The following is a 12403-nucleotide window of genomic DNA, read 5'->3' on the forward strand; positions in this document are numbered from 1 at the left end:
TACTTTGTAAAATGCAAATAACCAACCCAACTAAGGATCATGTGACGTGTGCTAGGCCTGGCCACTGTAGGCTGGGACTTGGCATGGGGTAGGGGTGGAATGGCCTGGCCTCAAATCCCAATTTTCTTATAAAGTCTCACCAAACAGAAGAGTGCTGGGGACTAGTTTGCAACACTGGGGACAAACTCTTCTGACTCTGAAATTAACGACTCCAGTTTTCTAAGCGCCCAAAAAAGGCTAGGTCCTGATCTGAGGAATTTACCGGCCAGAGCTCACAGAATCCTCATGATTCTGACAAGAGTGCATTATTCTCCCCCTTTCACAGATGAGGAAACTGAGGAACAGAACGCAAGGACACAAAACCGCTTGAGCAAGCAGCCAGAATCCCCCCACCCAACTCACCCCTCCAGCCACTGCCTCAGGGCCACTAGTGGCTGCATCTGTGAGGGCCAAGGGCAAAGCTGGTGCCTCTCCCTCACCAGGAACCCAGTGGCCACACCTGTTTGCCTGGGTTTTCAGGAGGACAGGACAGCCCAAGCTGGCCCCAGGTGCAGGGCTGGGCTCCAACATCCCATTCACACCCTCTTCCTTGCTGACTCACCCACAGCCCATTCACACCCTCCTTGCTGACTCACCGGCTGCGTGCCCTCCACTTATGACCTGACAGGTCAGGAAGGTGGTGATGGAGGTCAGTTGTTGGGTCCGGGCAGAGGAGGAGATCAAAGGAAGCTTGGCTGCTGGTGGACGTGGGTGTGGGCAGCCAGAACAGAGGTGGCCCCAGCACAGGGCCATGCGAGGCCTGTTCCCCCGGTGGGAGAGGGGCAGAGTCAGGAAGCCAACAAGAAGATAACAGGGCTAAGAAGTCAACAAGTCTTTATTAAACGCCTGCAAAGTTACTGGGAGGAGGCCATGATGCTGGACACACCTGTTGAAAGGGAAGGCCAGGGTCAACGTGAGCAGAATGGGAGACGAACCTCTAGCCACCAACCACAGAGCCCATGATTGTTTAGGGACAGATGATCACAAACCCCCTGAGTCACCATCACAAAGGCAGTAGAGTTAAAAGTCTGGAGTCTGGAACAAGGAGGCCTAGGTTCAAGTCGCGGCTCTACCCTGTACTGGGGGCAGGGGGCGGGGGTGACCTCAAGCAAGTCACTAAACATCAGTTTCCCACCTATAAGAACCATCTACCCTATGGGATTAAATGATGGCCTTAGAACAATGCCTGTTACTAAGTAAGTGTAGCCTGCTATCATCAGCACCATCATAGTAACATTTATTACGTACTGTTCGCAAGACACTCTGAGCACTGAACTTGCATCTCCTCATTGCAGAACCCTTTGCTCCAGTGAGTTCTCTCAGAGAACCCCACCCAGTGGGCACATCTCATTTAGAGTGAGGGTCCACAGCCCCCAAATGTGGAGATGACTGCCCGCTCAATCTTGTTTGTCGATTAAGGAGCAACTTTGTTTGTACTCAGAGGCTACACCGTACCAGTCCGTATCTTTAAAACACCAGAATCACACTCAAGAGGGCAGGGAGGAGACCCAGGGCCTAAGGAAGCAGCCCTTCCCTGTCCTCCGGTTCTCTCTCACTCCAGGGCATCCACCCAGCGCAAAGGTGAGAGAGCGTGTGCTAATGGAACAGCAAATTTGCTCCAGTTGAGCAGCCAGTGGAGTCTGTGTTAGGTAATGTATACGTGATGGTGACAAGGGTAACATTCCGTGAGCTGTGAGACTGGTTCCTTGCTAAGTGGTGCGTGTGGACTGCCTCGCTTCACACTCACACCTCCGTGAGGTGCCTATCGTGGTGGTGTTCAGTTACTTACAATAATGGCACCTACCTTACGGGGGTGACCTGAGGACCAATGACTTAAAAAGTGTAAAAAACTACACAGTGTTTGTTATAATCATTGGTGCCATCATCCCCACTTAATACGTGAGAAAACCAAGGCACAGAGAGGTAAAAATCTCTTGCCCAAAGTTACACAGCTATGAAATAAAGAACCAAGATCCCACCCAGCTAGCCGGACCACAGAGCCTGCACTTCCTGGTTGGTGTTTTGCTGTGTTTTAGCAGACGCTGGGGCTGAGGCCCCGAGAGCCCTGGGATCAGTGAAGGTGCGGGGACACCCTGCAAGGCCCCTCCAAACCCCAGGAAGTCTTTCTTACTGAGTGCTTCAGGGCAGGATACAGTACCCAGAATTCCAGGGGAGGACACCCAGCATCCTCTGCCATCCCTCCCTGGGCAGGCGGCCTGGGACCGAAGAGGTCAGAGGAGTCTGGCAGATGCCAATTTCCTGGCCTTGAACCAGAACTTATTTACCTGGGTCCTTTGGGGCCCCAGCCCTGGTCTGTCAAAGGGCACCTCCTCAGGCCTACAGCCTGAGGCCTCAGGCCACCACTCACTGTCAAAGTCGATCTTCTCCACGATGTTCTTGGGCTTAATGCTCTCTTCCTGGCTACAGATGAAGATCTGGCCCGACTCGTCGGTGCTCCAGCCGTACTTGCTCATCCACACCTTTAGCTGGCTGTCTGCAGGGGACACAGCAGCACAGGGGCTTTGCGCACTCTGATCCCACAGCACCGGGGGGCCAAGGTGTCCTCCTTCCCTGCCTTCAGCCGACCTGGTGCTTCTACAGTTCATTCTCCGAACAGCAGCCAGAGGGAGCCTTTTAGCCTTCGCATCCTTCCCATTACAGGGCTTTTGTCTTAGCCTCCTTTCATTTTCGATTTACCTCTCCCAGTTCGAAGCTCGGGCTCCTAATGACAGCAGTGTACTTATCTGCCCTTCCCCACAATCTACAGGAAATGGCTTCAAAATTAGGATGTCATCGTTACCACTAACAATAAGCTTATGGCACCAGGTTTAAGCATTTCTTTGCAACTGTTTTTTTGCCTTTAGAAAATATGCCTGTAAGGTTGTCCAGCCAGAGAAGTGTTCTGTTCCTTGAAATAACTCTTTTCTGCATGACTATTATTCATCTGTTTCTCTTTACATTCATTTCTAAGGGTTGTTTCATCCCCTTTTGATTTAATTTCACTTTTAAATATGTAAAACATCTATCCGAGGTAAAGCACTTAGTATAGTGCCTGACGCAAAGCGCCCACTAAAAGTTAGCTTCCACTGAAGACAAACAAACATCCCACAAAAAACCCACCTGGCTCAAAAGGCAAAACTATCCAAGACGGTACTCAGAGAAATCTCTCCCCCAAACCGTCACCCTCCTCCCCGTTCTCACTCTCGCTCCCCAGGGAGTAACCATTTTCCTTAGTTCTTTTATTTTTCCTTCTTGCGTTTCTTTTTGCAAAATGAGCAAATACACACACATCTTTTTTTTCTTTTTGGAGGGACCTTTTGTGTGTGTGTGTGTGGTATGCGGACCTCCCACTGTTGCGGCCTCTCCCGTTGCGGAGCACAGGCTCCAGACGCGCAGGCTCAGCGGCCATGGCCCACGGGCCTAGCCGCTCTGCGGCATGTGGGATCCTCCCAGACCGGGGCACGAACGCGTGTCCCCTGCATCGGCAGGCGGACTCTCAACCACTGCACCACCTGGGAAGCCCTTGGAGGGATCTTTAAAAACATAAATCTGATCAGGTCCCTCTCTGCTCAGACGCTCCAGTGGCTCCATCTCACCCAGGGTAAAGGCCTCCTCAGGCAGGAGGCTCCTCAGTATCTGAAGCCCCTCCCACCACCACCTCTCCACCCTCAGCTCCGCCCCCTCGCTCACCCTGCTCCAGCCTAGGGCTTCCTGGCTGCTCTGTGAGCACACAGGATCCTCACATTTGCTCTGCCCGCCTCACTCCGCTGAGTAACCATTCAGATGCTGCACCTCCTCACCTCCACGTGCCTCCTGTCCCCCCGCCCCTCGCCCGCCCCAGCCCTCTCTAGGGGCTGTCATGCATGAATTCCCACTGGACATGTACATCTTCATTTGTCATCTGCTTTGCCAACTCCACGAGAACGAATCTGAGTCATTCTGTGTTGTTCACTGCCGTGGCCCCAGGGCCTTGAACACAGAGTAGGCGTTCAATTAATTTAAGCAGAATAAATGAATGAATGCCATAGGATCCCCGCCAAGGAAGGGAACATTTTATACTAATTCCTTATTCCCTCCCTGGGCCTTCAATAATGACCTGGTGAGGCAGGGGTGGGCCCATCTGAGAAGCTGGCTGAGGCCCGCCGCCCTCCTCACTCCCAACCTCCTGAACGGGCACTAGGGACCCAGAGGGGGCCTTACCTGTCAGATCCCCGAGCATCTCGGCCAGCAGCCAGCGATCAATGTGCTGATAAGTAATGCCCACAACGTGGCAGATAACTGTGGAAATTAGGGACAAAGATGATGAAGGGCCACCCCCAGGACCCTGCTGCCACTCCCTGCCCCGCAGCAGGGAGCCCAAGCTCAGAGAGGGACTTACATTTTCGGACAGAGTCTTCAAAGCCAGTTATACCTTCCAAGAGGTCCATGTTTTCATCCAGGGCTTGCTGGGAGGGGATTTACAATGTTGACATAACATTAACATCAATAATGTCAGGAATATCAACACTGACAATAACAGCAGTGAACACCCCAGCATTCACCCCACATGCCAGCCCTTATTCTGTGTGCAATCTTATGATGAAACAGCTGCTGGTTTTTTGCCCATTTTATTTTTCTCTCCGGTTGCACCGCGTGGCATGTGGGATCTTAGTTCCCTGACCAGGGATCGAACCCGCACCCCCTGTAGTGGAAGTACAGAGACTTAACCACTGGACCGCCAGGGAAGTCCCTTGCCCATTTTAGAGATGGGGAAATCAAAGCTCAGAGCAGCTAAGTGATTTGCCCAAAGTCACAGAGCTGGGGTTTGAACCTGGCAGGCCGAAACCACAGTCCCAAGAGAGGAGACAGATGCAGATTAGCTACCTACACTCACCCACCTCCTCTTGGCTCCCATCTCCGAGAAGAGGGCAACGGTCCTACCACAGCCCACGAGGCCCCCCAGGATCTGCCCGCCACCTCCTCCCACTCACCCCCTCACTCCAGCCACAGGGGCTCCTCGCTGCCCCTTAGAAATTCCAGACACCCGCCCACCTCAAGGTCTCTGCGCTGGCTGCCTTGGGGGCTGGAACTCTCCTCCCCCACAGCTACCACTCCCACCTCCTTCAGGCCTCTGCTCAAATGCCACCTTCCCAGCCAGGGAGCCCCCCAACCTCAGAGAGAAATGAGGAACCTGCAAGGAAAACGGGAAGGAGCAGCCGGTGCGGCGGGAGGAAAGCCAGGAGAGCAGCTGTCCCCGAGGCCAAGAGATGCTGGCCTGGCAGCTGAGCCGGGGCCTGAGAACTTCCTACCGGACCTAGCAATGGGGACGTCACTGTGGGTCTCAACAAGAGTGGTTCCACGGCCTGCGCGTGGGTTGCGGGGGCAGAGGCTTGGTCTAAGAGCCTGAATGCACTGAACGGCGTGAGTTCAAGTGAGCAGGGGGAGAGGGGAGGCTGAGCACAGGCAACGTGGCCCAGGGGCAGGCCGACCGACAGTCCCGATTCACCGGAGACTGAGGGTTTCCTGGGATGTGAGACTTTCAGCTTGAAAACCAGGAAAGCCCTGGGCAAACTGGGCCAGCCAGTGCCCCAGCCGGGAGCGTGGCTGGAAGGGGAGAAGAGGAAGCGGGGGGCAGGCAGAGCTGGTGGGGAGTGTGGAGGTCCAGGGAGCGTTCTCTTTTTTAGGCTGGAACTCACTGCGGGGTGGACGTGCGCCGTGGTGACAGAAACAGTGTGGGAAGGCCAAGTTTGCTGCTATCAGAGACGGGGGAGAACGGCTGGGGTGATGCTGCTGAGTGGGCCAGAGGGAAGGGGGTCGGTGCGCCGGAGCAGGGGTGCCTGCGACAGGAGGAGGGACAGGTCGCCCACGAAAAGAGAAAAGTGCTCCGTCAGCTGCCAGTAGACGCCTGGTCAGGGGCAGGAAGTTCTGCTTTGGCTGCTTCTATTTTCCCATGAAATGAGAAGCCCGATCGTAAGCTGAGGTGGGGAGAAAGTGGTGGCGATGGGCAGCTGTGAAGAGCTGTCCAGGCGAGGGGGAGGGAAGCAAGGCCCCAGGCCAGGAGGAGCTGAAGAATGGGTCTGGGTTGCTTGCTGGGTCTTCTCCAGCCTGCAGCATCCCCTGAGACACGGGTGTCGAGGGGAGGAGTGCGCGCCTTGTGCTGAAGGAGGAAGCAGAACAGAGGACTGGGGCTGCTGGCCAGGCCCAAGAATGTCGGGTCGGAGACCTGACCTCACGGGGGCGAGCTGGGAAGCGAGGAGGAAGTGGTCGGAGGGTGGAAACGTTCGACATTCATGGGCAGAAGAGAAGGCCGTTACTGGTGAAAACGAGTACAGGCCGGTGGCTCCCAGCCTTAGCCGGCGATCAGTATCACCAAGGATGTGTTTAAAATCCCTAAGCCTAGACCATGCCTGGACCAGTTACATCAGATTCTGTGAAGGCAGGATTCACTTGTTAGTATTAGTTTTTTTAAATTACTCAGGGGTCCAGTGTGCTGAGAACTGGTCTAGGATGTGACTGGGAGTGAGGGGCTCGGAAAATGGGGAGAACAAGAAATCCGGAAACTGAGAAGTCAGGGTGGTGGAAGGATCACGGACGTGCCCTTTCAAGTATCTAAGAATAAAGACAGGAGTGGTAAAGAGTGGCAGTGAGCTAAATTCTTCACAAAAATGAGGAGCAGTCATGGGGGGCGGGCAGGGGGGTGCTGATACCAACAAAGTGGGGCAGGAAGTGCTATCGCAGGCGCTTCGGGGCTGGGGGCTGGGGGAGGGGAGATGGGTCTGGGGGTGGCAGTGAGAAGCTAGGAGGCCACCTGGCCTCCCACTTGGGAAGCTGCAGGAGTGGGAGGCCAGGCTCAGTTAGAACAAGAAAAGGGGGGAAGAGTATTTAGAGGATGGAGGACTTTTACTGGAAGAACGTGGGGGGAGGTGGAGGGAGAGAGGGGGAGAGAGGGGGGAGAGGGGAGGGGGGAGGAGGTGGGGAGAGAGAGAGCGCGCCCGCACGAGCACGCTCCTGAGCTTTGCGGGCAGAGGAGAGGACCTGGGAGTCCTGGCTCTGGGTGAGGATGACCATTCCATGTAACCACACACGCAAAGCTATGAGCACAGGGCCCGCTGCCACGGAGGCAGCCAACAAATGTGCATGGCTGTGACTTTTAGCAGTCTTTTCCACGCGGCCCAGTCACCACCCTGCCCACGGACCCAAGGGAAGTTACCCAGAAGGCCTGAAAGTGGCATGTCTCCAGCAAGTCTCCGAGGTACAAAATCTGCCGGATGGGCCGTTCTTCTTGCTGGGAGGAAGGGTTAAGGGCAAAAGGCCTTGGAGCCTGAGGAGGCTGCTGCTGACCCTAGGCCAGCCCGCCCATCTTCTGTGCACCGCAGCACGCTCGTAATGGCAAAAGTGAGAAACACCCTAATGACCCAGTGATGGGGACAATTCAACTGTGCCCGCTCCACACACTGAGATCGAGTCACCTCTTATAGAAGTGACATGGAGAAAGCAATGAGACACACTGTGATAAGAAAAAAGTAAGATGCAGAACGATGTGTGTAACAGCCCACCATTTGGGTGGGGAGGAATATGTGTCTATAAACACCTGTACTTATGTACCTGTAGGGTATCTGTGGAAAGGTAGCCAAGAACTGCAAACAACTGCTGTCTTCGGGGAGGGGAGTAGGCGGCTGTGGGATGGGGAGGGAGGAAGCCTTGGCTTTTTCACTGTACACTTTATTGTACTTTGAACAGTGGACAACGTGCCTTTTTTAAGCCACCGGAACAGACCTCTGGGGAAGGTGGACAGTCTCTCAGAAGGCAGGTGCTCCCATGGACACACGTGGCAGAGCAGGTTCAATGAGGAAGACACTTCTCAGCCCAGCCACCAGTGAGCAGGCCAGTTTATTGATTTTTCACTCAGTATTTCTTCACTGAAGACCAGCACTGTGCCAGACACTGTGCCAGGCCCTGAGGTTACATACAATGAAGTTCAGCTGACAATCTAGCTCTTCAGGGCTCCTGACTTTTGCCTGGTGGTCTTTACTCAGCTAGGAAGCCTCATGGGAATCTTTCTAAAGCATAAATCTACCCACATCACTCTGTAGCTTTAAAGCCTTCTACGGCTCCCCAGTGCCCTTTTTGAGTTTGACCAATTCTGTGGCGCAGCTCTGCCAAACTTCCTCTACTGCCTCTGAAAAACAGCACCGAGCTCTTCTCCTCCTCCTTTCCTACATACTATTCCCTTTGCCTGGATCACCCTTCCCTACCACTTCACCTAATTCCTCATCTTTCATATGTTCCCTCCTCCAGTAAGCTTTCCTAACATCCAGGCAGGTTCAGGTGCCTCGTGCTCTCTAACCCCAAGCCCTGACTATTTCAGGCCGTCACCGACAGGACAGGTGTCCCCCACTGGACTGTGAGCTCCGTGAGGGCAGGGGGCCAGGCCTTCCTCAGCCTCCACAGTGCTCCAGTCCCAGCCAGCACCAGGCCAAGCTCAGAGCTCAGTGTCTGTGGCTGAACTCAGACCACTTCCCCATGAATTCAGCTACCCTGCCCCGCCCCCTCCCCCACACCCAGCCCGGGAAATGGGAAGGATACATGGGCCTGGTCGATCATGCACTTGCACAGCGTGAAGTCGGTGTGGGGCAGGTTGGTGAGGGCCTTCAGCAGGATCTGGGCGGTGACTGTGGTCTGGAAGAAGGCTGGGTTGAACTGGTACCTGAGAAGGGGAACAAGAGACACAGTAGCAGTGTCGTCTCCAGGTCCCTGGGCCTCACCAGGTGCCAGACAGGCTGCCCACTGCTTCGGCCCAGAGTCTGGGAGCTGGACACGCCTGGGCTCCGACCCCAACCACACCACTCTCTGGCTGTGTGACCTTAACCTCCCTGACCCTACTTTCCTGCTCTGTAGATGGGGACAGTTAATCCTCACAACCAGGCAGTACGGCAGACAGTGTTGAGTGATTCATAAACAAATGAGTACATAAGAGGCAGTCTGCAGAAGTGGTCAAGGCTCTGGAGCCAACTGCCTGGGTTTAAACTTCACTGCTGAGTGACCCTGGACTACTTATTTGTTTGTTTGTTTGTTTGGTGGGGACTAGCGGATTACTTATTTTAAATGCTCTGTGCATCGGTTTCCTCCCTTGCAAGAGGGGACAAGAGCAACCATATCTAGCTCTCAAGGGCAATTGAGCTCACAATTAACTCACATCTAAGTGTGTTAATACACACAAAGCTTACAGCACAGCAGCTGCCACGTGGGGAGCACTCACCAAGCAGCGGTTATCACCAATAACAACCCAAACAACCTCACAAATACAAGTGATGTTATCTCCATTTTATCGATGGCAAAACTGAGGCTATGCAAGCTATACAAATTACACAGCTGGTAGTATGTCAATAAAGCACTGAGGAGGAAGAACCCAAACGTCCACTGACAGGAGAGCAGATAATTAAGACACAGACACACATGGAACACTATACAGCAATGACAACAAACTGCAGCCACACAGAAAAAGGATGGAGCTCACAAACCCCGGGCCAAGTGGAAGATGCCAGATGCAGAAGAGCTCCAGCTGTATAATTACACTTATGTCAAGGTCAAAGCAGGCAAACCTGAACTGAGCTAATCAGGAAGCGTGTGTATGTGTGCGTGTGTACGTGCACATGCAGTAAATTCACATAAAGCCAGGCCATGAGAGCATACCACGAGAGTGGTTACCAGGGTCAAGGTGGTTGGCACAAAGCATATGGGGCAACGGACCAGGGGCGCTAACAACACTCAGTTTTTCAATTTGGATGGTGATTACATAGGTGTTCATTTATAATTGCTTGTTAAACTATACATGCGTTTTATGTACTAGCCTGTATGTGTGTGTTTTTTTTTAAAAGCCATCCCTCTTCCAGCCCCAACTTCTCTGGCTTCCTAGTCTTGCACATTAAGAGAAACCACATCCTATCCAAAATATCAATATATAAAGAGCTCATACAACTCAATACCAACCAACCAGCAAACAAACAACCCTATTAACAAACGGGCAGAAGACCTGAATAGATGTTTTTCCAAAGAAGACATACAGATGGCCAACAGGCACATGAAGAGATGCTCAACATTGCTAACCATCAGGAAAATGCAAATCAAAACCACAATGAGATATCACTTCACATCTGTCAAAATGGCTATCATCAAAAAAAACAAATAATAAAGCACTGGTGAGGATGTGGAGAAGAGAGAACTCTCGTAGGGTGTTAGTGTGATGTAAATTGGTTCAGTCACTATGGGAAACAGTATGGAGCTTCCCCCCAAAATTAAAAATAGAACTACCATATGATCCAGCAATTCCACTCCTGGGTATATATCTGAAGAAAATAAAAACACTAACTCGAAAGATACATGCACCCCAACGTTCAGAGCAGTACCATTTACAATAGCCAAGACCTGGAAGCAACCTAAGTGTCCATCAACAGATGAATGGATAAAGAAAATGTGGTACATATAAACACATACACACAACGGAATATTACTCATCCATTAAAAAAAAAAAGAATGGAAATTTGCCATTTGCAACAACATGGATGGACCTAGAGGATATCATGCTTAGTGATGTAAGTCAGACAAGGAAAGGCAAATACCATATGCTTTCACTTCAATGTGGAATCTAAAAAATAAAACAAACGAATGAATACAACAAAACAAACAGACTCATAGGTACAGAGAGCAAGTTAGTGCTTAACAGAGGGGAGTGGGGTGGGGGAGTGGCAAAATAGGGGAAGATAGGGGATTAAGAGGTACAAACTACAATGTATAAAATAAATAAGATACAAGGATGTAATGTACAACACAGAGAACATAACACATATTTTATAATAACTTTAAACGGAGCAAAATCTATAAAAATATCCAAACACTATGTTGTACACCTGAAACTAATACAACATTGTAAATCAACTATACTTCAACTTTGACAAAGAGAGCGAAGCCACATCCTGCAGGCTACCCCCAACTCCCACCCCACCCAGTGCTGGGAGTGCTGGCTACTGGCATGGGGGTGGGAATGGAGGCAGACACTCACAGCTTCAGGACAGCCAGGTTGGCTTCCAGATCATAGGCATTCTCCTTGGCTTGTGTCTCCACATAGCGCTCCAGGGTGGCCAGATTCTCAGGATTGTACCTAAAGTAGAGGAGAAACAAGATGGGTAAGCAAAGAGGAGACAAGAGCTGAGGCCCGTCACTCGATGGAAGCCGGTGGGGGGTGGAGGGCACTGTAGCCTGCTCCTCCCTCTACATCTGTCACTGGCCATTTGCTCTACTCAAATAATGAATCAGCTCTATAACTCGACTGAAGCTTATCCACATCCCAGACCTAAGCGTAACCTCTAAACCCCGTCAGAACCCTGGGGCCTTTTCTAGGATGCCTCCTCAATCTCTCAGCCAACTAGCCCTTGCAGCCTGTATACCTGGCCCCCTGGACATCTTTGCCACCCACCCCTTCCTTCTGTCCCCAAACCCCACTGTGGTCTAGCCCCATCCTCTCCTGCCTGGCTTCCCTCATCCCAGCCCCGACCAATCTACCTGTGCTTCCCCCATCACCGCTATGACCACTCCTGGCTATCGCTGTCTATTGTCTGGTCTACCTGGACTCTGAACTAGGAACTGCATGAAAGCATGACCTTTGGCTGTTTTTGGTCACCTCTGGTCCGCAGCATTGCCCAGAACTGACCGAGTAGATTTTAGTAAACATGTGTTCAATGAATGACATGAGGGAAAAAAGGGGGAACGATAAAGAGGCACTGAGAGACACAAGACTGAGAGAGGAAACTGAGGGGCTGATGGAGGGAAAGCTGAGGAGCAGAGAGGGCGGTCTTAAGGCAGTTAAAGAGGGGGAGACTGAGCGGTGGGCAAGGCTACCTCCTGCCTTTAGGCCTTTACAGTGCTTGCCTTAAACATGTCCTCCAGGATGACTGAAAAATCCCACCCCTTGCTGGCTCCAGAAAACCCTCTCCTCCACCCCTCTTGGCCAGAAGCGCTCCCTCCGACCAGGCTCAGACCTGTCGATCCCCTTGAGCAACTTGCCCACGTTCGCTCTCATCTGCTCGAACATCGCCATGACTGCTGTAGCCTCCCACACCTGGGCTGCAGCCGAAGTCCCGGCCGGCACTGCGTCCTCGAGAACTGGAAGAGGAAGAGCTGGTGGAAACGGAAACTACGTCTTTGTTTTCTCTCCAGCCCGAGCGGTGGAAAAGGTGTGGGGAAGCTCTGGAGGCTACTGCCACGCTTTCCGGCTGCCACGTGACTTCTTCCCAGCGGCGCAGTTAGCGCGTGCGCATACGCTCTACCCGAGCAGAAACAACGGCGCGAGAAAAGACCTAGTCTAGCCCAGTGCGCAGGCGCCTCTAGA

At 52.5% G+C, this 12403-nt stretch overlaps 1 protein-coding gene across 1 annotated transcript; it reads right to left on the bottom strand.

Annotated features, from left to right (window-relative positions):
• Positions 1 to 856: 856 nt before the first annotated feature.
• Positions 857 to 12290, bottom strand: EIF3K (eukaryotic translation initiation factor 3 subunit K). Its single transcript, XM_060085090.1, has 8 exons — positions 12054 to 12290; positions 11078 to 11176; positions 8605 to 8725; positions 7229 to 7303; positions 4418 to 4484; positions 4240 to 4317; positions 2408 to 2533; positions 857 to 925 (listed from the first exon to the last, which is right to left on the bottom strand). The coding sequence occupies exons 1-8, from the start codon at positions 12110 to 12112 to the stop codon at positions 894 to 896; spliced, it is 657 nt and encodes a 218-aa protein (XP_059941073.1). The 5' UTR covers positions 12113 to 12290; the 3' UTR covers positions 857 to 893.
• Between the last annotated feature and the right edge of the window lie 113 nt (positions 12291 to 12403).

This window comes from Mesoplodon densirostris, chromosome 19 (genome assembly GCF_025265405.1).
Source record: "Mesoplodon densirostris isolate mMesDen1 chromosome 19, mMesDen1 primary haplotype, whole genome shotgun sequence".
Taxonomy (NCBI): domain Eukaryota; kingdom Metazoa; phylum Chordata; class Mammalia; order Artiodactyla; family Ziphiidae; genus Mesoplodon; species Mesoplodon densirostris.